Source organism: Salmo salar, chromosome ssa15 (genome assembly GCF_905237065.1).
Source record: "Salmo salar chromosome ssa15, Ssal_v3.1, whole genome shotgun sequence".
NCBI lineage: Eukaryota > Metazoa > Chordata > Actinopteri > Salmoniformes > Salmonidae > Salmo > Salmo salar.
Window position 1 is genome coordinate 9,951,771 of NC_059456.1, and position 26,216 is coordinate 9,977,986.

The window sequence follows — 26,216 nt, forward strand, 5'->3', positions numbered from 1 at the left end:
TATATTTACACAACTCTGTTCTGAGTCTTCATGTGTCCTAAAGAACCGAGTTCCGAGCGGGTCCGGGTCCTAAATTTTGGCTTTTGTCTCGGATCTGGGTCGGGTCTGATATAATTGCCACGGGTCTCGGGTATGTATAATTAAAATGTATTTACCAACTGGACCCGATTGGACCCGTCCTCTGTTATTTTAATATGTGTGAGGTGATGAGAACTGCACAAGCTTGTTAATTTTTTTCAGCCAATTAAAACTCAATAAAACTTATAGCTTCTGTCCAGCGGAAACTGGTTCCGGCTGTTCCCCTCACGTGCGCCTGCTGCTGAGGAGAGAGGGGCTGCGTTTCAAACCTCGGCCCTAAACACTGTCCTTGAATGACATTTTATATCGTCACATCCGAGTGTACATTAAATGTCCCTTGCCCAAGCGAGGGAGAGTGATGATCAGAGAGGCAACGTCCTTGGTGGGAAATCTGGAAGTTGAGCTTAAAAACTACCAACCTAAAGCTATGAATGTACCTAGTAAGCTAACGTATCTAGCTAGCACTCCTGTCAGGTAGCTAGCTACAGTATTAATGTACCTAGTAAGCTAACGTATCTATCTGACCAGTTTACAGAGGAGTATAGAGTGCAGCGACGTGTCTTATAAGGAGCATTGCTTATCAAAATGTCACGCCAGGGTATGTATACACGAAACACAGACCTTATTTTAAGTGTTTTTTAAAATCCTCTATGGGGAAAATGTATGGTGGAAAAACTATTGGAACCATTTCCCTGTTTGACTGCTAGGTTTTATGGATATTATGACACCTCCACTGTGGGGCTCTATACCAGTGCATTCTTATCAACCTAGCCATTACGAAAATTATATTCTATCAAATAAACCTCATGTAGCAAATTAGCAACTCAATCTCTCATTGACCTTCATACAAAAATTATTGGAAAGATCTTGGGCCGTGTAAAAATATCTCTCTCTTCGCCTTTTCCTTCCTGCATTTGGGCAATAGAGTCCTACATCTCTTTCCCTTTGCTTTTGGGCACTAGAGTCAAAGATTTTCATAACTAAACCAGGATGGACCACAGCCTGTCATTTCCAATGGTGGACAGAAAAAAGCAAGGAGGTGGGTCGATCCAAGCACGAGCAAGCGAGATCCTTTGTGGGCTATACTCGGCCTTGTCCCGGGATGGTATGTTGGTGGTTGGAGATATCCCTCCAGTGGTGTGGAGGCTGTGCTTTGGCAAAGTGGGTGGGGTTCTATCCTACCTGTTTGGCCCTGTCCGGGGGTTTCATCGGATGGGGCCACAGTGTCTCCTGACCCCTCCTGTCTCAGCCTCCAGTATTTATAGTGCAGTAGTTTATGTGTCGGGGGGCTAGGGTCAGTCTGTCACATCTGGAGTATTTCTCTTGTCTTTTCCGGTGTCCTGTGTGAATTTAAATATGCTCTCTCTAATTCTCTCTTTCTTTCTTTCTCTCTCTCGGAGGACCTGAGCCCTAGGACCATGCCTCAGGACTACCTGGCTTGATGACTCCTTGCTGTCCCCAGTTCACCTGGCCGTACTGCTGCTCCAGTTCCAACTGTTCTGCCTGCAGCTATGGAACCCTGACCTGTTGTTTGGGGTTTTAGGCTGGGTTTCTGTACAGCACTTTGTGATATCAGCTGATGTAAGAAGGGCTATATAAATAAATTTGATTTGATTTGATCCTATTGGCGCGTTCTAGCAAGCCTATGCATATTATCCCTTTAGGGAACACCTATATTCGCCTTTGCACTCCGAAACAAAGCAATTTTTTTTTTTACTTTTGCAAAGGGAAAAGTCTACAAAACTTCCACTCTGTTCATAAAATATAGTAGTTTTGGGAACAGAAAACTGTTTTGAGATCTAATGCTTCATCGAATAATTTTTTTCCAAAAGCCAGCTTGAAACATAAAAAAATCAACTAAATAATCTTCTCCCACTGCCGGCTATTGGGCTTCCTCTCACTACCATATTTGGTAGTGAGTGGAAACGCCAAGCGGATGCTTCACATTTATACATCCGGTTAAAATATCTGTCTCATTGTTCTATCTGTGATAGATTGTCCCTTTTTTATATATATATATATATATCTATGGTACTTCCGCAAACTCTCATAGAATTCAAAACTTCCGGTTTAGTCAAACGACGAAGTCTATTTTGATATTTTGGCTAGCTAGCGACCTAGTTTATGAAATAAGTTTAATAGTAATTTATTAACACCGCAATCAAAATGGGGAAGCGTCAACATCAGAAGGATAAAATGTAAGTTCTGAGTATAATATGTTCAAGTATGTAACGTCAAAAATGTTGATAAAGTAGCCAGCTAACTAACGGAGAGCAAAATAAACAGATTAGCTGCTAGCTATATATCTGCGCTAGCAGAGAGTAAGATAACGAAGCGAGAGATGTGTCCTTTTTGTATGGAGGTCTATGCGAGTGTTGAATTACGTGAGGGTTATTTGATCGAAGATAGGTTTCGTGACTACAGCTGGCTTAGCTAACTAGTAAGATGTTGAAGAAGTGTGTTCACCCTCACCGTGTTGTGTCAAACGTTACCCTGTAGTCGTGCCAGACAGACTCAGACCCTTGTATTTAGCTTGCTAACGTAACGCTAGATAAACGGTTAGCATCGTCGCTAGTGTAATAAATACCATATATTTATATATATTATAATTACATATTATTTATATATATTTATTATTTATATTTTTTAAATTATTTATTTATATATAATTGGCGGTTAGCTAGCTAGCTAACCAGACTACAGGTTTGATATGATGTAGCTTTCAATACGACCTGGCTAGCTAAACTTCCTGTTGGCTTGTTTCAACTCTGATTTACTATCTAACGTTAGGTCTCCAACATTCGAGGGTCAGCCTGTTCTCATAAAAGTATTTTATTGTGGTATTTCGTGTCATGTCTTACTACTGTAGTACTGTTTGTCCATATGTTAGCTAACAGCAGCAAGTCCAGACGAGCTAGCTGCTGGTTGCATAGTAACGGCGGTACCAGTAGTGAACCTGGTCCGGGTTTCCATTCGAGACACCTAGAATTTGCCCCTAATTTTTAAATGCCGATTAAAATAGGGATTAATTGTCTATTAAAATAGGGATTAATTGTCGATTAAAATGGGGATTAATTGTCTAGAATGGTCCCACCCGATATCGCTTGCCTTCAATCGTTGAGGACATGTCAAAAATAATAATTGGTGCTAACTAGTAACTACCTAGTTTTTGTTAAACTAACTTTAGCTAACTACTTATTATTTTCCCGATTTGTATAAAATTTAAGTCCGGTTGACAGCCCGTATTTGACATTTTTTAGGTAGGGTTTAATTTGTGATAGGGAGAACTTCGTCAGCGTTTTGTAACTTTAGCCTGTGTATGCTAGCCATGCTGGATCATTTACTTAATGTTGTTTTCTGAACATGTTGCCATCTAACCAAGTTTTCCAACTTGAGTTTGATAGTAAACATGTTTTTTATCTTGCTTCTAAAGTTCAAGGGCTGTATCACAGTTTGTTCCTCTTCGTTTTGTCTCCAGGTACATCACATGTGCTGAGTACACCCATTTCTATGGTGGGAAAAGATCAGGTAGGATTCTTTGACATTGTCCCTTAAGAGGAGTAGAAGAACCCAGTTGTTAACTACTAAACATACTGAATCATGTTGATGATTAGGAACAGTTCTTCACTACTAAACATACTGAATCATGTTGATGATTAGGAACAGTTCGTCACTACTAAACATACTGAATCATGTTGATGATTAGGAACAGTTCTTCACTAACAATGTTGATGCATTCTGTCTTTTTAAAAATCTCTTGAAGAAATTCCAAAGTCAAATTTTCGACGTCTTCCATTTGATCATTGCAGGTAAGAACATTATTTCACCAGTCCAGAGCAAAAGTACAGTTTGTAAGAGGCAAAATACCGTAGCGACCTTAGTGTTGACATTCGAATGTAAGGTCTTTGTAGTGGTGCTAAATTTTAATTGTGTGTACTCAATAATCTTGCCCCTGATGCATTTCAGCTTGTCTCTGCAGCCGTTTGAATATCCCATGTGCACTCCTGAGGGAATCGTCTTTGACCTGCTGTGAGTTGAGATCTATATTTAGTTCTATGATATACCCTGGCTTGTGTAGTCTGGAAGGTTGTTTACTGATGGTAAAGTGAAGCTGAAATCTCTAATAGTACTGTCATTTTTATGCCTGGTTTATAACCAACGTATGTACGTATGACAGAACTACAAGTAGCTACGCAAAATGGCGTTCCGTAGCAAAACCACGCAGGTGTGTACAACCCCTCAATTTATCTCGACGCAGGATCGCCATTTTGCTTAGCATTCTTGCTTTGTATTCGTAGAGTAAGTATAAACCTGCCTGTAGTATTGACCAACCCCTCTGTGGCCTGTGCTTTAGGAGCATCGTTCCTTGGATAAAGAAGTTTGGCACCAATCCCATCTCTGGAGAGGTAAGTAGTCAACCAATCACAACAGGATTTGTTCCTGGCAGGTCTAAGAAATATATTATTTTAAGCATGACAGTACCTCTCCCAGCCACTGGAGGGAGTCAACCCCCACAGCATGTTGAGGCGGTCATCTGAGTCAGAGATCTGTATATAATGACGAGATGCTCATGACTTCGTCCCAACAATCGGGAGTCGTTATCCCATAGGCGGGAAGGCAGGCGACAAGCTTCGGTCCAAAATAAGCCCATTGTAATGCATTGGACTTATTTTAGACAGATTTTGGTTAGAGTTTGGCTTGGCCTCTTCCTCTCTGGCTGAGTGCATGTCTTCCCCTGTGGACTTTACAGGTAAGCCCCCCTAGCACACCAGCTCTCCTCTATTAAAGTAACTGAATCAACTTGGTGGATAAAACACATGTTCAGATCACGCCATGACAGTTATTTACATGTGCGCCAACTGATAGATGAGACGTGCTCGTATCAGCGTGCACATGTGTCAGTGTGTGGGTGAGAGAGAGAGAGAGACACTTAATGTGTGTCCGTCCAGCTGGATCCTGCTGTCAGGATTGATTAGTCTGGCTGCAGAGAGATTTTTCTAGACCAGGGGTAAGCAACCCTGGTCCCGGAGTGCTGCATTTTTTTATTTAACCGACCAGGTGTATTGAATGAATTAAGACAATCATTGAACTGATCAATTAGCTCAGTTGGTCAGGTGTGGTGCCTAGTTGGAACCAAATCCTGCAGTACCTGCGGTTGTCTATCCCTGTTCGAGACACGTCTGGACTCGTCCTGCTGGGGCGCTTGCGCTCTCTCTCCAACTGTGAAGGAATAACCCAGGGGTCGTCCCACCTCAAAGAACAAGAACAAGGATTTCAGCTTCCACCATCTGGGATGGTTCTGAAATCATTTCTGTAGTTAGTAACATATGATTATAATTTCTGAAGCATTATTTTGTTTACATTTTAATGTGATCTCTGATACATTAAGGTAATTGATTGCACCCAAATTGGCAAAAAAAAAAAAAAATGTAATTACAGTATTTGGATAATATTCAATATAATACACAACATCCAATTTGGACCAAACTTCTTCCTTCTAATGAGTAAGTTGTATCAAATGGACCCCTCCCACACACCAATCCCACCCCAACAACAGTTAAATTAAAAAAACGACAAGTATACATTATCAGTTCTTTGTTTGACAAGTAGTATGGAGCTGCAGCTTGGAGTATTGCTTCTTCATACAATCTAATGTATTGTAGTGAAGCTAGACAGTGCATTCGGAAAGTATTCAGACCCCATGACTTTTCACACATTTTGTTACAGCCATATACTAAAATGTATTAAATAGTTTTCCTCATTAATCTACACACAATACCCCATAATGACAAAGCAAAAACAGATTTTTAGAAATGTTGGCAAATTTATAATAAAAAAATAAACTGAAATATCACATTTCCGACTTCAACTGTATGTAAGTTTACATACACCTTAGTCAAATACATTTAAACTACATTTTCACATTCCTGACATTTAATCCTAGTACAAATTCCCTGTCTTAGGTCAGTTAGGATCACTACTTTATTTTAAGAATGTGAAATGTCAAAGTAGTAGAGAATTATTTATTTCAGCTTTTATTTCTTTCATCACGTTTCCAGTGGGTCAGAAGTTTACATGCACTCAATTAGTATTTGGTAGCATTGCCTTTAAATTGTTTAACTTGGGTCAAACGTTTCGGGTAGCCTTCCACAAGCTTCCCACAATAAGTTGGGTGAATTTTGGCCCATTCCTCCTGACAGCTGGTGTAACTGAGTCAGGTTTGTAGGCCTCCTTGCTTGCACACACTTTTTCAGTTCTGCCCACAAATTTTCTATAGGGTTGAGGGCAGGGCTTTATGATGGTCACACCAATACCTTGACTGTGTTGTCCTTAGGCCATTTTGCCACAACTTTGGAAGTATGCTTGGGGTCATTGACCAAGCTTTAACTTCCTGACTGGTGTCTTGATGTTGCTTCAATATATCCACATAATTTTCCTCCTCATGATGCCATTTATTTTGTGAAGTGCACCAGTCCCTCCTGCAGCAAAGCACCCCCACAACATGATGCTGCCACCCCCATGTTTCACGGTTGGGATGGTGTTCTTCGGCTTGCAAGCCTCCCCCTTTTTCCTTCAAACAAAACCATGGTCATTATAGCCAAACAGTTCTGTTTTTGTTTCATCAGACCAGAGGACATTTCTCCAAAAAGTATGATCTTTGTCCCCATGTGCAGTTGCAAATCGTAGTCTGGCTTTTTTTATGGAGGTTTTGGAGCAGTGGCTTCTTCCTTGCTGATCGGCCTTTCAGGTTATGTCGATATAGGACTCGTTTTACTGTGGATATAGATACTTTTGTACCTGTTTCCTCCAGCATCTTCACAAAGGTCCTTTGCTGCTGTTCTGTGATTGATTTGCACTTTTCGCACCAAAGTACGTTCATCTCTAGGAGACAGAATGCATCTCCTTCCTGAGCGGTATGACGGCTGCGTGGTCCCATGATGTTTATACTTGCGTACTATTGTTTGTACAGATGAACGTGGTACCTTCAGGTGTTTGGAAATTGCTCCCAAGGATGAACCAGACTTGTGCACTACAGGTCTTGGCTGATTTCTTTTGATTTTCCCATGATGTCAAGCAAAGAGGCCCTGAGTTTGAAGGTAGGCCTTGAAATACATCCATAGGTACACCTCCAATAGGCTAATTGACATAATTTGAGTCAATCAGAAGCTTCTAAAGCCATGACATCATTTTCTGGAATTGTTTAACGGGACAGTCAACTTAGTGTATGTAAACGTCTGACCCACTGGAATTGTGATACAGTGAATTATAAGTGAAATAATCTGTCTGTAAACAACTGTTGGAAAAATTACTTGTGTCATGCACAAAGTAGATGTCCTAACCGACTTGCCAAAACTATAGTTTGTTAACAAGAAATTTGTGGAGTGGTTGAAAAACGAGTTTTAATGACTCCAACATAAGTGTATGTAAACTTCCGACTTCAACTGTAAGTATTCAGACCCTTGACTCAGTACTTTGTTGAAGGACCTTTGGCATTGATTACAGCCTCGAGTCTTCTTGGGTATGACGCTACAAGCTTGGCACACCTGTATTTGGGAAGTTCCTTCCATTCTTCTCTGCAGATCCTCTCAAGCTCTGTCAGGTTGGATGGGTAGTGTCGCTGCACAGCTATTTTCAGGTCTCTTCACATATGATCGCTCGGGTTCAAGTCCGGCCTCTGGCTGGGCCACTCAAAGACATTCAGAAACTTGTCCTGAAGCCACTCCTGCGCCTAGCTATCTAAAAAAAAAAAAAAAAATATCTGCTCAGAGAAATTAGTCATTGAAGTCGCATGCATTATTTACCATAAAGTACCAGGATTTGACCGCTAGATGCCGCTGTTCCTGGGATAACTCCACACTATCCATTTTGCTGGTCTCTTGCGTGTTTTATAATATATTACAATATTGCCTCTTCAACTTTGGGTACAAAACCAATTGGCTCCTTTATAAATAATAAATCATCAATTCAAGCAAATCCTGGGAGCCAGTACATTACAATGATATATTTTACTTTATGGTGATTGAATGCTGAGTTAAGGCTCCCAGGCTTGGACAGACCAGATACAAATTCACTAAGGTGTGAAGTAAAGGGCGTCGAGGCCTTTGGGGCCCAACAAGTGGCAGGAGTCTTTGAAGCGTCCTCTGAATCCCCCTCCTGCTGTTCACAGATCATTCACTGGCATTTTCTACAAGAAATCTGCCTCCAGAAATAAAAGCTTCTCCCAAGTGGGTGTGACACCTACTCCTTTTGCCTGCTGCACTGGTGATCTGTTCACCGTCTGCCGTGGCCTGTCTCCCGAGCATTCGCTCGCCTCCAGCACTCACGCACTGTTGGGGCGAGTGACTCAACTTACAATGGCTAGCCCCAAGTCGTGTTATTATTTATTTATTTATTTTTCTTTTGTGCATTTTGCTATTTGCCTCATGACTCCTTCATGCTTTGTTGACTACAAACTTTCTTAACCCAACTGTAGGAAAGACTGTTTGTTCCCACACTCAGGACTCTGACTGTCTATTTGTTACACAGACTTTTGGCCTCCCATCATATTCTAACCACCTCTCGCCGGCTTTGTATTCATGTTACCTGATGAAATTGCTTGTTACAATATGATCTTGTTGCCATCTGATACACATTCAGATGTCATAAATCAACACTGCAGAGCTCTCCCTGTCCTATGCCTTGATTGTATTACTGCTGATGATATCTGAAAATGTACATGTACTTCGTGGCCCATCTACTGTTGCTAGCCCCAATTCTGACTTGTGCTCTGATATCTGCTTCACTGATTTCTGCTCTCGTAAAAGCCTGGGTTTTCTGCACGTTAAAACTAGAAGCTTATTACCTAAAATGGATCAATTGAAAGTGTGGGTTCACAGCTCCGATCCAGATGTGTTGGTCAGTACTGAGACGTGGTTAAGGAAGAGTGTTTTGAATACTGATGTTAACCTTTCTGGTTATAATCTATTTTTCGTCAAGACAGATCTTCCCGAGGTGGAGGAGTGGCAATCTTTACCAAGGATCACCTTCAGTGCTCGGTTGTCTCCACCAAGTCTGTCCCCAAACGATTTGATTTGCTGGTTTTAAGCATTAAACTTTCAAATAGCACTTTGTTGACTGTTGCTGGGTGCTATCGTCCTCTATCTGCACCAGCCTGTACCCTACCTGCCCTAAACTCTCTCCTGGCCCCTTATACTAAGTCTGAATTTGTCCTGCTTGGTGACCTAAACTGGGACATGCTTAAACCACCTGACCAAGTCCTAAAGCAATCTTAGTCAGATTATTACTAATCCCACAAGGTATGACTCCAAACACCCAGAAAAGGCTACTCTCCTCGATGTTATGCTCACAAATAATCCTGATAGGTATCAGTCTGGTGTTTTCTGTCATGTCCTTAGTGATCACTGTTTTACAGCCTGTGTTTGTAATGGCTGCTCAGTGAAACGACCTGTCCTGATTTGTCTAAGATGCTTGCTAAAAAACTTTAATGAGCAAGCCTTCCTTCATGAACTGGCCTCTGTAAAATGGTATAGAAGCTTGATCCCCTCTGTCGAAGACGCTTAGACCTTCTTTTTTGATATTTTCAGTGGTATTGTTAACAAACACGCCCCCATAAAGAAAATGAGAATTTAAAACCGGTTCAGCTCCTGGTTCGACCGTGATCTTGCAGTTACTCCACCTCAAGAATTGAATTTGGCGAAAGGCTCGGCACACGTATACTCAGGCTAACTGGCTCTCGTTCAAGCAAATGAGAAGTAAGTGCACTCAGGCTATATGGAAGGCAAAAGTTAGTTACTTTAAGGAGCAGTTCTGTCTGTGGGTCTAACCCCAAGAAGTTCTGGAAAACGGTTAGAAGACCTGGAGAATAAACCCTCTTCCTCACAGCTGCCCATGTCCCTTAATGTTGATGATGTGGTTGTTACTGACAAGAAGCACATGGCTGAGCTCTTTAATCACCACTTCATTAAGTCAGGATTCCTATTTGACTCTGCCATGCCTCCTTGCCCGTCCAACAGTTCCTCATCTCCCACCCCTTCTAATGCGACTATCCCCGATGCTGCTCCCTATTTTTCACCTGCCCCGCTACAAAGTTTCTCCCTGCAGGCTGAGGTGCTAAAGGAGCTCCTTAAACTTTACCCCAAAAAACCCGTCTGAGTCAGATGGTTTAGACCCTTTCTTCTTTCACAGCAAAGTCTACACCCAATGTATTCGGCACGTGACAAAATATGATTTGGACCAGATCAGATGTACTATATTTAATGAATATACATTAAAAATGTCCAATTTAAGGTGCAATCAATAAGCTTAATTGAACAAAAGAATGGTTCAGGAATAGCTGTTTTTAACTACAGGAGCATTCAGAGCAATCTGAGATGGTATGTGTCATGGCTGACTGAAATGACCTGAAACCACTCTATCAGCATGTGGTGATGGTATGTGTCATGGCTAACTGAAATGACCTGAAACCACTCTATTAGCATGTGGTGATGGCTTTAGGGCAGGAGGGGGAGATCATAGTGTCTATCTGTACCTGCCGTTCTGTCTGTTACTGTACTGTGTTAATTTTGTATGGTCTCTGATGCATCAAGTCTGTACGTTTTATAGACCTCTGCTATATATAGATGTTTCATTTATTCTCTACAGTAGTCTAGACAGTAGTCTGACCAACACTGAGTCTGTACATTACAGACAGATGTATCATTTATTCTCTACAGTAGTTCTAAGCATCGCTCTACTCTCCCTCATTTAATAGACTAGACTGCCCACGCTCTCAACCTCCTCTCGCGCTCTCGTTCTACTCTATCACTCTCTATCTCTCTCTCTCCTACTTCTACTCTCTATCTCTCTCTCTCCTACTTCTACTCTCTCTCTCTCTCCTGCTTCTACTCTCTCTCTCTCTCCTACTTCTACTCTCTCTCTCTCCTACTTCTACTCTCTCTCTCTCTCTCCTACTTCTACTCTCTCTCTCTCTCCTACTTCTTCTCTCTCTCTCTCCTACTTCTTCTCTCTCTCTCTCTCTCTACTTCTACTCTCTCTCTCTCTACTTCTACTCTCTCTCTCTACTTCTACTCTCTCTCTCTCTACTCCTACACACTCTCTCTCTCTCTACTCCTACACTCTCTCTCTCTCTACTCCTACACTCTCTCTCTCTCTACTCCTACACTCTCTCTCTCTCTACTCCTACACTCTCTCTCTCTCTACTCCTACACTCTCTCTCTCTCTACTCCTACACTCTCTCTCTCTCTACTCCTACACTCTCTCTCTCTCTACTCCTACACTCTCTCTCTCTCTACTCCTACACTCTCTATCATCTCTCTCTCTCTACTCCTACACTCTCTATCATCTCTCTCTCTACTCCTACGCTCTCTATCATCTCTCTCTCTCTATCATCTCGCTCTCTCTACTCCTACACGCTCTCTATCATCTCGCTCTCTCTACTCCTACACGCTCTCTATCATCTCGCTCTCTCTACACTCCTACACGCTCTCTATCATCTCTCTCTCTCTCTACACTCCTACACGCTCTCTATCATCTCTCTCTCTCTCTACACTCCTACACGCTCTCTATCATCTCTCTCTCTCTCTCTACACTCCTACACGCTCTCTATCATCTCTCTCTCTCTCTCTACACTCCTACACGCTCTCTATCATCTCTCTCTCTCTCTCTACACTCCTACACGCTCTCTATCATCTCTCTCTCTCTCTCTACACTCCTACACGCTCTCTATCATCTCTCTCTCTCTCTCTCTACACTCCTACACGCTCTCTATCATCTCTCTCTCTCTCTCTCTCTACACTCTCTCTACTCTCTATCTATTGAATCTCACCCTCCCCACCAGGCACATTCTCATTGATTCTCTTCTCCCCCAGAAACTGGAAGCCAAGTCCCTCATCAAGCTAAACTTCGCCAAGAACAATGATGGTAGGTTTTTCAGTGAATTTGGAAAGTTTCCGAACGACCTCCCATTCACTAATTTTAGTCTCTGAAGTCTTTAACTGACTACAAAACCGTCGTCGTGGGGCAGACTGCTAACTGACTACAGAACCGTCGTCGTGGGGCAGACTGCTAACTGACTACAGAACCGTCGTCGTGGGGCAGACTGCTATCTGACTACAGAGCCGTCGTCGTGGGGCAGACTGCTATCTGACTACAGAGCCGTCGTCGTGGGGCAGACTGCTATCTGACTACAGAGCCGTCGTCGTGGGGCAGACTGCTAACTGACTACAGAGCCGTCGTCGTGGGGCAGACTGCTAACTGACTACAGAGCCGTCGTCGTGGGGCAGACTGCTAACTGACTACAGAGCCGTCGTCGTGGGGCAGACTGCTAACTGACTACAGAGCCGTCGTCGTGGGGCAGACTGCTAACTGACTACAGAGCCGTCGTCGTGGGGCAGACTGCTAACTGACTACAGAGCCGTCGTCGTGGGGCAGACTGCTATCTGACTACAGAGCCGTCGTCGTGGGGCAGACTGCTATCTGACTACAGAGCCGTCGTCGTGGGGCAGACTGCTATCTGACTACAGAGCCGTCGTCGTGGGGCAGACTGCTATCTGACTACAGAACCGTCATGGTAACTACACATTATTTTTACTTGGCCAGGTAAATACCACTGTCCCGTCCTGTACACAGTCTTCACAAACAACTCCCATATCGTCACCAACAAGCTCACTGGCAATGTGTTCTCTCACGAGGTAAGGTCTTCTGTGGGTTTTTCACACACACACACACACACACACACACACACACACACACACACACACACTCTAGGGCGGCAGGTAGCCTAGTGGTTAGAGCGTTGGACTAGTAACCAGCAGGTAGCCTAGTGGTTAGAGCGTTGGACTAGTAACCAGCAGGTAGCCTAGTGGTTAGAGCGTTGGACTAGTAACCGAAAGGTTGTTGGATCGAATCCCTGAGCTGACAAGGTAAAAATCAGTCCTTTCTGTCCCTGAACAAGGCAGTTAACCCACTGTTCCTAGGCCGTCATTGAAAATAATAATTTGTTCTTAACTGACTTGCCTAGTTAAAGGTTAAATAAAGGTAAAATAAGCACCCACCTGATGATGATGACGAAGATTCCACACGTTGTTTCTAAGAAGTGTCTTTACCTCAGGCTGTGGAACAGCTCAACGTCAAGACAAAGAGTTACAGAGACCTGCTGTCTGATGAACCATTCACCAGACAGGACATCATCACCCTGCAGGTATTCAATATGGATGTTTTACTGATCTTCATTGTGTCTGTTCTGAAGCCTGCTAAGCATCATGGGAAATGTAGTATTCAGGTTGTAAATGTAGTCCCGAGTCCTTAACTTTGTCTGGTGTTTGTTTCTACTTCACAGGATCCCACCAACCTGGATAAGTTCAATGTCTCGGACTTCTTCCACGTCAAGAACAACCTCAAAGTACTGGACCCTGGTGGGTAACTGTTGGGCTGAGTCCCAAATGGTCAACTATTCCCTGTCTATTGCACCATAGGGCTCTGGTCTAAAGTAGGGCTCTGGTCTAAAGTAGAGCTCTGGTCTAAAGTAGGGGGCCAAAGGGCTCTGGTCTAAAGTAGTGCACTATATAGGGGGTAGGGGGCCATAGGGCTCTGGTCTAAAGTTGTGAACTATATAGGGGTTAGGAGGTTATAGTGCTCTGGTCTAAAGTAGGGGGCCATAGGGCTCTGGTCTAAAGTAGTGCACTATTTAGGGGTTAGGGGGCTATAGTGCTCTGGTCTAAAGTAGTGGGCCATAGGGCTCTGGTCTAAAGTATTGGGCCATAGGGCTCTGGTATAAAGTAGTACACTATGTAGGGGGCCATAGGGCTCTGGTCTCAAGTAGTGCGCTATATAGGGAATAGGGTGTCATAGGGCTCTGGTCTAAAGTAGTGCACTATATGGGGAATAGGGTGCCTTTTGGGACGTATATGTTTGATGTAAGGACCTGTCTGGATGTTCCTGTTTGAGATGAGGAGGAAGTAGTGTTTTTTTCTAAACTACAATCCCTTTGCTGTGTGTAGATGAGGAGAAGGCAAAGCTGGACCCTGGTTACCACCTGAATAGCACTAACCTGGAGACCAGAGAGACACTGGCTGAGCTCTATAAGGATTATAAAGGAGATGCTCTGCTGGCCTCCACCATGAAGGAACCACAGGCCAAAAAGACTGACAAACTTAACGCGGTGAATACACATGTCTGTCTCTGTCTCTGTCTGTCTGAATTCAGTAGAATTTATTGACATGGTCCGTTAAATGACTTCCATTGTCATAGTATACATATAACAACATCAATAAGGTATCAATGATGGTAGTAGTGGAAATGGAACTACAACATCAATAAGGTATAGCCAGACTGTCCTCTCTGGGCAGCCAGACTGTCCTCTCTGGGCAGCCAGACTGTCCTCTCTGGGCAGCCAGACTGTCCTCTCTGGGCAGCCAGACTGTCCTCTCTGGGCAGCCAGACTGTCCTCTCTGGGCAGCCAGACTGTCCTCTCTGGGCAGCCAGACTGTCCTCTCTGGGCAGCCAGACTGTCCTCTCTGGGCAGCCAGGTTGGTCTGTGACGACCGGTCTCTGTAGCCAGACTGTGTTTTCCTCATTGGTGTCTGGGCTGTAAGATGTTGGTGTGAGGGGAGTCACCATGATTTATGGTATCGTTAATCTGTCTGGGAGTCGTTGACGTTCCAAGAGGTCACTGCTCAGCCCAGGCGACGTTCTGGCGTTTCCTACTTCTGGGAAACAGGAATATTGGGGAGGTGGCGTGGCCCTATATAGTGCACTACTGTTGGCCATAAGCTGTAGGGCCTAGCTGTTAAGTGTCTAAGGCTAGCTGTTATTGACAGGACCAATGACTCCTCTCCCTCTCTCAGGTTTACAGGCAGAGTATCTAGGGGCTAGGGTTTAAGTGTTTAGGGTTTAAGTGTGTAGGGTACTAACCGTTTTCTCTCCCTCCCCAAGGCTCATTACTCTACTGGTAGAGTGTCTGCTTCCTTCACCTCCACAGCCATGACCCCTGCTACCGAGCACACTGCGGGTTAGTAGTCTCTGGTAACGAGCACACTGGGTTAGTAGTCTCTGGTAACGACACACTGGGTTAGTAGTCTCTGGTAACGACACACTGGGTTAGTAGTCTCTGGTAACGACACACTGGGTTAGTAGTCTCTGGTAACGACACACTGGGTTAGTAGTCTCTGGTAACGACACACTGGGTTAGTAGTCTCTGGTAACGACACACTGGGTTAGTAGTCTCTGGTAACGACACACTGGGTTAGTAGTCTCTGGTAACGACACACTGGGTTAGTAGTCTCTGGTAACGACACACTGGGTTAGTAGTCTCTGGTAACGACACACTGGGTTAGTAGTCTCTGGTAACGACACACTGGGTTAGTAGTCTCTGGTAACGACACACTGGGTTAGTAGTCTCTGGTAACGACACACTGGGTTAGTAGTCTCTGGTAACGACACACTGGGTTAGTAGTCTCTGGTAACGACACACTGGGGGTTAGTAGTCTCTGGTAACGACACACTGCGGGTTAGTAGTCTCTGGTAACGACACACTGCGGGTTAGTAGTCTCTGGTAACGACACACTGCGGGTTAGGAGTCTCTGGTAACGAGCACACTGCGGGTTAGGAGTCTCTGGTAACGAGCACACTGCGGGTTAGGAGTCTTTGGTAACGACACACTGCGGGTTAGGAGTCTCTGGTAACGACACACTGGGGGTTAGGAGTCTCTGGTAACGACACACTGGGGGTTAGGAGTCTCTGGTAACGACACACTGGGGGTTAGGAGTCTCTGGTAACGACACACTGCGGGTTAGGAGTCTCTGGTAACGACACACTGGGGGTTAGGAGTCTCTGGTAACGACACACTGGGGGTTAGGAGTCTCTGGTAACGACACACTGCGGGTTAGTAGTCTCTGGTAACGACACACTGCGGGTTAGGAGTCTCTGGTAACGAGCACACTGCGGGTTAGGAGTCTCTGGTAACGAGCACACTGGGGGTTAGGAGTCTCTGGTAACGACACACTGCGGGTTAGGAGTCTCTGGTAACGACACACTGGGGGTTAGGAGTCTCTGGTAACGACACACTGCGGGTTAGTAGTCTCTGGTAACGACACACTGGGGTTAGGAGTCTCTGGTAACGACACACTGGGGTTAGGAGTCTCTGGTAACGACACACTGGGGTTAGGAGTCTCTGGTAACGACACACTGGGGGTTAGGAGTCTCTGGTAACGACACACTGGGGGTTAGTAGTCTCTGGTAACGACACACTGCGGGTTAGTAGTCTCTGGTAACGACACACTGGGGGTTAGTAGTCTCTGGTAACGACACACTGGGGGTTAGTAGTCTCTGGTAACGACACACTGGGGGTTAGTAGTCTCTGGTAACGACACACTGCGGGTTAGTAGTCTCTGGTAACGACACACTGCGGGTTAGTAGTCTCTGGTAACGACACACTGCGGGTTAGTAGTCTCTGGTAACGACACACTGCGGGTTAGTAGTCTCTGGTACCGAGCACACTGGGGGTTAGGAGTCTCTGGTAACGACACACTGGGGGTTAGGAGTCTCTGGTAACGACACACTGGGGGTTAGGAGTCTCTCCACACAGAGAACATCTCTGATCAGCAACATGTGTCTTTTGTCTGGTTGTTGTAGATGCGATCTCAGACGACAAGGTGCGGTATTCCTATGTGAAGAAGAAAGGCTATGTCCGCCTCCACACCAACAAGGGAGACATTAACCTGGAGCTGTACTGTGACAAGGTGTGTGGTCTTCTGTAGTTCACTTGGTAGAACGTGGCTCTTGTCATGATGGGATAGTGGGTTCCATTTCCCTCTTCGCCTCTTCCAACCCTCTCTCCTCCTCACCACCTCCCTCCATCCCTCTCTCTCTCCTCCATCCCTCTCTCTCTCCTCCATCCCTCTCTCTCTCCTCCATCCCTCTCTCTCTCCTCCATCCCTCTCTCTCTCCTCCATCCCTCTCTCTCTCCTCCATCCCTCTCTCTCTCCTCCATCCCTCTCTCTCTCCTCCATCCCTCTCTCTCTCCTCCATCCCTCTCTCTCTCCTCCATCCCTCTCTCTCTCCTCCATCCCTCTCTCTCTCCTCCATCCCTCTCTCTCTCCTCCATCCCTCTCTCTCTCCTCCATCCCTCTCTCTCTCCTCCATCCCTCTCTCTCTCCTCCATCCCTCTCTCTCTCCTCCATCCCTCTCTCTCTCCTCCATCCCTCTCTCTCTCCTCCATCCCTCTCTCTCTCCTCCATCCCTCTCTCTCTCCTCCATCCCTCTCTCTCTCCTCCATCCCTCTCTCTCTCCTCCATCCCTCTCTCTCTCCTCCATCCCTCTCTCTCTCCTCCATCCCTCTCTCTCTCCTCCATCCCTCGCTCTCGCTCTCTCCTCCATCCCTCGCTCTCGCTCTCTCCTCCATCCCTCCCTCTCTGCTCTCTCCTCCATCTCTCGCTCTCTCCTCCATCCCTCCCTCCCTCTCGCTCTCTCCTCCATCCCTCCCTCCCTCTCGCTCTCTCCTCCATCCCTCCCTCCCTCCCTCTCTCTCCTCCTTCCTCTCAGGGTACAGTAAAGTTCCCAGCCCCCACACACCGCTCCGCTCTTCCTCCGGCCCAGCCTCCTCCCCACAGCTCCACCCTCCCTCTGGCCCCTCTTCCAACAGCTCCACAGTCTCACTGAACCAGCCAAGATGTAGTGGTACTGAACCAGCAGACCTAGACCCTGTCTCTCTGAATGAGGAGCCAAGACGTAGTGGTACTGAACCAGCAGACCTAGACCCTGTCTCACTGAACGAGGAGCCAAGACGTAGTGGTACTGAACCAGCAGACCTAGACCCTGTCTCTCTGAACGAGGAGCCAAGACGTAGTGGTACTGAACCAGCAGACCTAGACCCTGTCTCTCTGAACGAGGAGCCAAGACGTAGTGGTACTGAACCAGCAGCCCTAGACCCTGTCTCACTGAACGAGGAGCCAAGACGTAGTGGTACTGAACCAGCAGACCTAGACCCTGTCTCTCTGAATGAGGAGCCAAGACGTAGTGGTACTGATCCAGCAGCCCTAGACCCTGTCTCACTGAAGATGTCTGACAATCCTTTACGACCTATGTCTTTGTCACACGACGTGGACAATGCTGTCTGGGACGGCAAAATCGTGGCGTATGACTGCTAAAATCGTACAGTCTGTGGGGGGGCCCCATTTAGCAAGCCTTCTGGATATATGATGTGGAGTGACACAGGGACAGGTCTTTAACTTTGTCTCGTACAGGACTGTGTTTTAAAAACTCTTCTTTCTAATATCTCAGTATTTCTCTCTCTCTCTCCCAGGTTCCCAAAGCAGGAGAGAACTTCACCAAGCTCTGCAAGAAGAATTATTATGACGGAACTGTCTTCCATAGATCTATCAGGAACTTCATGGTGAGACGAAACACAGTACTGCTTCGTTATGACTCGCCTGTCAACACTACTGCTTCGTTATGACTCGCCTGTCAACACTACTGCTTCGTTATGACTCGCCTGTCAACTCTACTGCTTCGTTATGACTCGCCTGTCAACACTACTGCTTCGTTATGACTCGCCTGTCAACTCTACTGCTTCGCTATGACTCGCCTGTCAACTCTACTGCTTCGTTATGACTCGCCTGTCAACTCTACTGCTTCGTTATGACTCGCCTGTCAACTCTACTGCTTCGTTATGACTCGCCTGTCAACTCTACTGCTTCGTTATGACTCGCCTGTCAAATCAAATCAAATGTATTTATATAGCCCTTCGTACATCAGCTGATATCTCAAAGTGCTGTACAGAAACCCAGCCTAAAACCCCAAACAGCAAGCAATGCATGTGAAAGAAGCACGGTGGCTAGGAAAAACTGCCTAGGAAAAACTCCCTAGGAAGAAACCTAGAGAGGAACCAGGCTATGAGGGGTGGCCAGTCCTCTTCTGGCTGGGCCGGGTGGATATTGTAACAGAACATGGTCAAGATGTTAAAATGTTCATAAATGACCAGCATGGTCAAATAATAATAATCATAGTGGTTGTAGAGGGTGCAACAAGTCAGTAACACAAGAGTAAGTGTCAGTTGGCTTTTTCATAGCCGATCATTGAGTGTATCTCTACCACTCCTGCTGTCTCTAGAGAGTTGAGAACAGCAGGTCTGGGACAGGTAGCACATCTGGTGAACAGGTCAGGTTTCCATAGCCGCAGGCAGAACAGTTGAAACTGGAGCAGCAGCACGGCCAGGTGGACTAGGGACAGCAAGGAGTCATCATGCCAGGTAGTCCTGAGGCATGGTCCTAGGGCTCAGGTCCTCCGAGAGAAAGAAAGAGAGAATTAGAGAGAGCATATTTAAATTCACCCAGAACACCGGATAAGACAAGAGAAATACTCCAGATGTAACAGACTGACCGTAGCCGCCGACCCATAAACTACAGCAGCATAAATACTGGAGGCTGAGACAGGAGGGATCAGAAGACACTGTGGCCCCATCCGATGATACCCCCGGACAGGGCCAAACTCTACTGCTTCATTATGACTCACCTGCCAACTCTATTGCTTCATTATGACTCACCTGTCTCTACACATTACTGCTTCATTATGACTCACCTCTCTACACATTACTGCTTCATTATGACTCACCTGTCTACACATTACTGCTTCATTATGACTCACCTGTCTCTACACAGTACTGCTTCGTTATGACTCAACTGTCTACGCACTACTGCTTCATTATGACTCACCTGTCTAAACACATGACTGCTTCGTTCTGACTCACCTGTCAACTCTATTGCTTCATTATGACTCACCTGTCTAGAATTAACTAGGCTCACCTCCTGTTACCACGACAACCACACACTTATTGATAGTCTATCAATGTATGTAAATAGATATATTTCCCAATGTCTTTCAGATCCAAGGAGGAGACCCAACTGGGACTGGTTTAGGTAAGTTTAGACCCTACAATTTGAGTAGTGGAGAGTAAATCACCATGACTACTGTGGTGGAGAGTACAACACCATGACTACTGTGGTGGAGAGTACAACACCTTGACTACTGGGGTGTGGTGGAGAGTACAACACCTTGACTACTGGGGTGTGGTGGAGAGTACAACACCTTGACTACTGGGGTGTGGTGGAGAGTACAACACCTTGACTACTGGGGTGTGGTGGAGAGTACAACACCTTGACTACTGGGGTGTGGTGGAGAGTACAACACCTTGACTACTGGGGTGTGGTGGAGAGTACAACACCTTGACTACTGGGGTGTGGTGGAGAGTACAACACCTTGACTACTGGGGTGTGGTGGAGAGTACAACACCTTGACTACTGCTCTAGCAGGTGGGAGAGGGGCCGTACTGTGAGGGGGGGGCCGTACTGTGAGGGGGCAGGGGGGGCCGTACTGTGAGGGGGAGAGCTGCTCTTGCAGGCGGAGGGGCCTTTAATGCGACCCCCTGTACTACCTATTAGATGTGTGTGTGTGTGTGTGTGTGTGTGTGTGTGTGTGTGTGTGTGTGTACCAGCCAAAATATGTCTGAGACACAAAAATTACACCAACTAAAAAAATACTAAAGAATGAGCATGCTTTGTGATGTTTCTAAAACAATACATCTATTACTAGTAAGAGGTAACTAATGTGGTATATTGAATAATTAAACATTTTTGTGACCCCGAGTCTTTTAACCAAAATATCATAGAGACAACAAAAAATGTTCACCTGCCCCTTTAAAGGCGGGAGGTTACCGTAGTAACGTCACTGCAGTCATGTTTGTGCCTGTGAGATTGAGTCTGACTTATTAGAAGCCTCGTCTTTTCTTAGAAGAAAAACAACTTAGCTTGTGAACAAAACAATGTAAATATTCAAGAAACAACAAGGACAAAGTCTCACTGACCACCCGCCAACTAGGCTGGTGAAATGGACGTCTTACCCGCCAATGCCAAAATCCACCAGGATTTGGCAGGTTACGAATGTTAATTGTTAGCACTGGGTGGATGTGATCACGTCTGTGTGTTTGGCAGAGAGCCAGCTGTGCAGAGGGAAATGTCAGCCAGGTGATAAATTATGCACTAATGTCACCAGGTGAGTTTATGGATGAGAGGAGACAATCAGGAGATGATTGGCCAGCTAGCTGTAAAATCAACCCAGCATGACACACACACACACACACACACACACACAGGACAGTAGAGCACGCCTCCGTTCAATAGATCCCTTCGTCGTCGTTGTGAAAAGACAAGATCCTAGCCAGCTTGTTTTGAAATGAACGTTTAACTAGGTCTGGTTTAGACACCGGTCCTGTAGGGCTGGGCCATATGGCCAAAATATAATTTCAAGGTATACATTATATATTTTTTAAATGGATGTTATTTGAGGGTATTTTATGTTTTTGAATAATAAAATTCTACTTTTTCTTTGAGATGCATGACGCGCAGGGCGTTTGGAAAGTATTCTGACTTGACTTTTTACACATTTTTCTACGTTGCAGCCTTGTTCTAAAATTGATTTAAATGTATTTTTCTCATATACCCCATAATGACAAAGTGAAAACAGGTTTCTAGACATTTTTGCAAATGTATTAAAAATAAATAACATACCTTATTTACATAAGTATTCAGACCCTTTGCTATGAGACTTGAAATTGAGGTCAGGTGCATCCTGTTTCCATTGATCATCCTTGAGATGTTTCTACAACTTGATTGGAGTCCACCTGTGGTAAATTCAATTGATTGGACATGATGTTGAAAGACACACTATGTCTATATAAGGTCCCACAGTTGACAGTGCATGTCAGAGTAAAAACCAAGTCATGAGGTTGAAGGAATTGTCCGTAGAGCTCAGAGACAGGATTGTGTCGAGGCACAGATCTGGGGAAGGGTACCAAAACATTTCTGCAGCATTGAAGGTCCCCAAGAACACAGTGGCCTCCATTATTCATATAATCATGTAGACATATACAACATTACTGCTGTTGTATTGTGAAATCTTCAGTCAATACATTTAATTAAATACAAAACATTATAAAAGGAAATGGCTAATAAATAAACAAAATGTACATGGATAATGTTACACTACTTTAAATTTAAATAGTTAAGGGAACTAATGGTCATGGGATGTCCCCCGGCGATGGCAATCATATACATATCTGGCAGTAATATTAGTGGTTTGTCCCTCACCCAGAATAAGCCAGTAATATTAGTGGTTTGTCCCTCACCCAGAATAATTCAGTAATATTAGTGGTTTGTCCCTCACCCAGAATAATCCAGGAATATTAGTGGTTTGTCCCTCACCCAGAATAAGCCAGTAATATTAGTGGTTTGTCCCTCACCCAGAATAATTCAGTAATATTAGTGGTTTGTCCCTCACCCAGAATAATGTCATTAGTAAATGCAGAGAAGTTGGGAATTGATTGAGATATTTTCTTGAAAAATATATTTTCGGGCCAGATAACAATTTTAGTTTATTCTGTGTTTTTGTTTCATTTTCCCAATTTGTCAAATAGGTACATTTCTGTAACAATTTGATTTCCCTGTGTGTTTGGATAATAGAGTTGTTTAGTGGTTTTAGCAGCTGACAGGGGACTGTCTCAGGGTTCAGCTCTTGGGTTTCCAGTGCATTGAATTATAAAGAGGTTTTGTGGCTTAATTTCAAACGGTGCCACCATTTACTGCCCTTTTATTTAGATTTCCAGATAAAGGGATTCGTCCGAGTTCTGCTCTGCATTACAGTTAAAGGGATTTGTCTGAGTTCCTTTATTTAGGATCATTCTGGATCTACATCTTCTATTGGATTTTTCTCCCAGTACTTATAATCGTAATTACAAGTTGGTAAATCTCGCTCTGTCTCCCCCCCCTCGCTCTCTGTCTGCCCCTCTTCAGGAGGAGAGTCATTCTGGGGTAAGCCCTTCAAAGATGAGTTTCGTCCCAACCTGTCCCACACGGGGCGAGGGGTTCTCAGTATGGCCAACTCAGGACCCAACACCAACAAGTCCCAGTTGTGAGTATTCATTGTCTTGTGTCCCAGTTATCCCTCCTTCCTCCTAAAGTGTTCACTTCCCTTCACTGATTTGGAAGGAAATGGCTGGTATCAGAAATGTGGTGGAAACTACCACTAGCCCAAGTCACCACCAATCCAATGCTTTTAAAATTGTGGGAAGCAGTGAACGAGTGTACACTTCAGCATAAAGTGATACTTTTGTCTTATGCGCCCCCTTACCTCCATTACTCTCTCCCCCCTGTAATATAACCTCTCCCCCTTACCTCCATTACTCTCTCCCCCCTGTAATATAACCTCTCCCCCTTACCTCCATTACTCTCTCCCCCCTGTAATATAACCTCTCCCCCTTACCTCATTACTCTCTCCCCCCTGTAACATAACCTCTCCCCCTTACCTCGTTACTCTCTCCCCCTTTTAATATAACCTCTCCCCCTTACCTCCGTTACTCTCTCCCCCCTTTAATATAACCTCTCCCCCTTACCTCCGTTACTCTCTCCCCTTTAATATAATCTCCCCCTTACCTCCATTACTCTCCGCCCTTTAATATAACCTCCCCCCTTACCTCCATTACTCTCCCCCTTTAATATAACCTCCCCCCTTACCTCCATTACTCTCCCCCTTTTAATATAACCTCCCCCCCTTTAATATAACCTCTCCCCCTTACCTCCATTACTCTCTCCCCTTTAATATAACCTCCCCCTTACCTCCATTACTCTCCCACCTTTAATATAACCTCTCCCCTTTAATATAACCTCCCCCTTACCTCCATTACTCTCTCCCCCTTTAATATATCCTCCCCCCTTTAATATAACCTCTCCCCCTTACCTCATTACTCTCCCCCCTTTAATATAACCTCCCCCCCTTTAATATAACCTCTCCCCCTTACCTCCGTTACTCTCTCCCCCCTTTAATATAACCTCTCCCCCTTTAATATAACCTCTCCCCCTTATCTCCATTACTCTCTCCCCTTTAATATAACCTCCCCCTTACCTCCATTACTCTCCGCCCTTTAATATAACCTCCCCCCTTACCTCCATTACTCTCTCCGCCCTTTAATATAACCTCCCCCCTTACCTCCATTACTCTCCCCCTTTAATATAACCTCTCCCCCTTACCTCCATTACTCTCTCCCCTTTAATATAACCTCCCCCTTTTCTCCATTACTCTCCCCCTTTAATATAACCTCTCCCCTTTAATATAACCTCCCCCTTACCTCCATTACACTCTCCCCCCTTTAATATAACCTCCCCCCTTATCTCCAATACTCTCTCCCCCTTTAATACTTTAATATAACCTCCCCCCTTTAATATAACCTCCCCCCTTACCTCCATTACTCTCTCCCCTTTTAATATAACCTCCCCCCTTTAATATAACCTCCCCCCTTACCTCCATTACTCTCTCCCCTTTATAAAACTTTAATATAACCTCCCCCTTTAATTTAACCTCCCCCCTTACCTCCGTTACTCTCTCCCCCCTTTAATATAACCTCTCCCCTTTAATTTAACCTCCCCCCCTTACCTCATTACTCTCTCTCCCTTTAATACTTTAATATAACCTCCCCCCTTTAATATAACCTCCCCCTTACCTCCATTACTCTCTCCCCCTTTTAATATAACCTCCCCCTTACCTCCATTACTCTCTCTCCCCTTTAATATAACCTCCCCCCTTACCTCCATTCCTCTCTCTCCCCTTTAATATAACCTCCCCCCTTACCTCCATTACTCTCTCCCCCCTTTAATATAACCTCCCCCCTTTAATATAACCTCCCCCCTTACCTCCATTACTCTCTCCCCTTTAATATAACCTCCCCCTTACCTCTATTACTCTCCCCCTTTAATATAACCTCTCCCCTTTAATATAACCTCTCCCCCTTACCTCCATTACTCTCTCCCCCCTTTAATATAACCTCCCCCCCTTTAATATAACCTCTCCCCCTTACCTCCATTACTCTCCCCCCTTTAATATAACCCCCCCTTTAATATAATTTCCCCCCTTACCTCCATTACTCTCTCCCCTATAATATAACCTCCCCCCTTATCTCCAATACTCTCTCCCCCTTTAATTTAACCTCCCCCTTTCTCCATTACTCTCTCCCCCTTTAATTTAACCTCCCCCCTTATCTCCATTACTCTCTCCCCCTTTAATATAACCTCCCCCCTTACCTCATTACTCTCTCCCCCTTTAATATAACCTCCCCCCTTACCTCATTACTCTCTCTCCCCTTTAATATAACCTCTCCCCCTTACCTCATTACTCTCTCCCCCTTTAATATAACCTCTCCCCCCTTTAATATAACCTCCCCCTTACCTCCATTACTCTCTCCCCCTTTTAATATAACCTCCCCCCTTTAATATAACCTCCCCCCTTACCTCCATTACTCTCTCCCCCTTTTAATATAACCTCCCCCCTTTAATATAACCTCCCCCCCTTACCTCATTACTCTCTCTCCCCTTTAATATAACCTCCCCCCTTACCTCCATTACTCTCTCCCCCTTTTAATATAACCTCCCCCTTTAATATAACCTCCCCCTTACCTCCATTACTCTCTCTCCCCTTTAATATAACCTCCCCCTTACCTCCATTACTCTCTCTCCCCTTTAATATAACCTCCCCCCTTACCTCCATTACTCTCTCTCCCCTTTAATATAACCTCCCCCCTTACCTCCATTACTCTCTCTCCCCTTTAATATAACCTCCCCCCTTACCTCCATTACTCTCTCCCCTTTAATATAACCTCCCCCCTTACCTCCATTACTCTCTCCCCCCTTTAATTTAACCTCCCGCCTTACCTCCATTAGTCTCATCCCTTTAATATAACCTCCCCCCCCTTACCTCCATTACTCTCTCCCCCTTTAATATAACCTCTCCCCTTTAATATAACCTCCCCCCTTACCTCCATTACTCTCTCCCCCTTTAATATAACCTCTCCCCATTACTCTCTCCCCCTTTTAATATAACCTCTCCCCCTTACCTCCATTACTCTCTCCACCCATTAGAGAGGCCATGCTGCTGAGATGTCATGACAGAGACATTGACCATACTTGATTGTGTTGTTGTTTCCTTTCCCAGCTTCATCACCTTCCGGTCGTGTCCCTACCTGGACAGGAAACATACTGTGTTTGGAAGGTGACATACATTTCCTTTAAAATATCTCTGTTGTATTGGTTGAATATGTGAAGAGA

The 26,216-nt window shown here is 44.9% G+C and overlaps 1 protein-coding gene across 3 annotated transcripts in view; it reads left to right on the forward strand.

Moving 5' to 3' along the window:
* The first annotated feature begins 1,497 nt into the window (after window positions 1–1,497).
* The window catches only part of ppil2 (peptidylprolyl isomerase (cyclophilin)-like 2), a 30,255-nt gene continuing 5,536 nt past the window's right edge, over window positions 1,498–26,216 (forward strand). The window contains exons 1-16 of one of the 3 annotated variants that reach the window (XM_045695234.1): window positions 1,498–1,659; window positions 3,557–3,606; window positions 3,842–3,887; window positions 4,045–4,107; window positions 4,433–4,484; window positions 11,946–11,997; window positions 12,676–12,767; window positions 13,187–13,276; window positions 13,415–13,490; window positions 14,076–14,236; window positions 15,010–15,085; window positions 16,708–16,814; window positions 18,377–18,466; window positions 19,955–19,988; window positions 22,917–23,034; window positions 26,104–26,160. In XM_045695234.1, coding sequence (XP_045551190.1) covers window positions 1,658–1,659; window positions 3,557–3,606; window positions 3,842–3,887; window positions 4,045–4,107; window positions 4,433–4,484; window positions 11,946–11,997; window positions 12,676–12,767; window positions 13,187–13,276; window positions 13,415–13,490; window positions 14,076–14,236; window positions 15,010–15,085; window positions 16,708–16,814; window positions 18,377–18,466; window positions 19,955–19,988; window positions 22,917–23,034; window positions 26,104–26,160 — 1,166 coding nt within the window. In that variant the 5' untranslated portion in view covers window positions 1,498–1,657. 3 annotated transcript variants of the gene reach the window in all.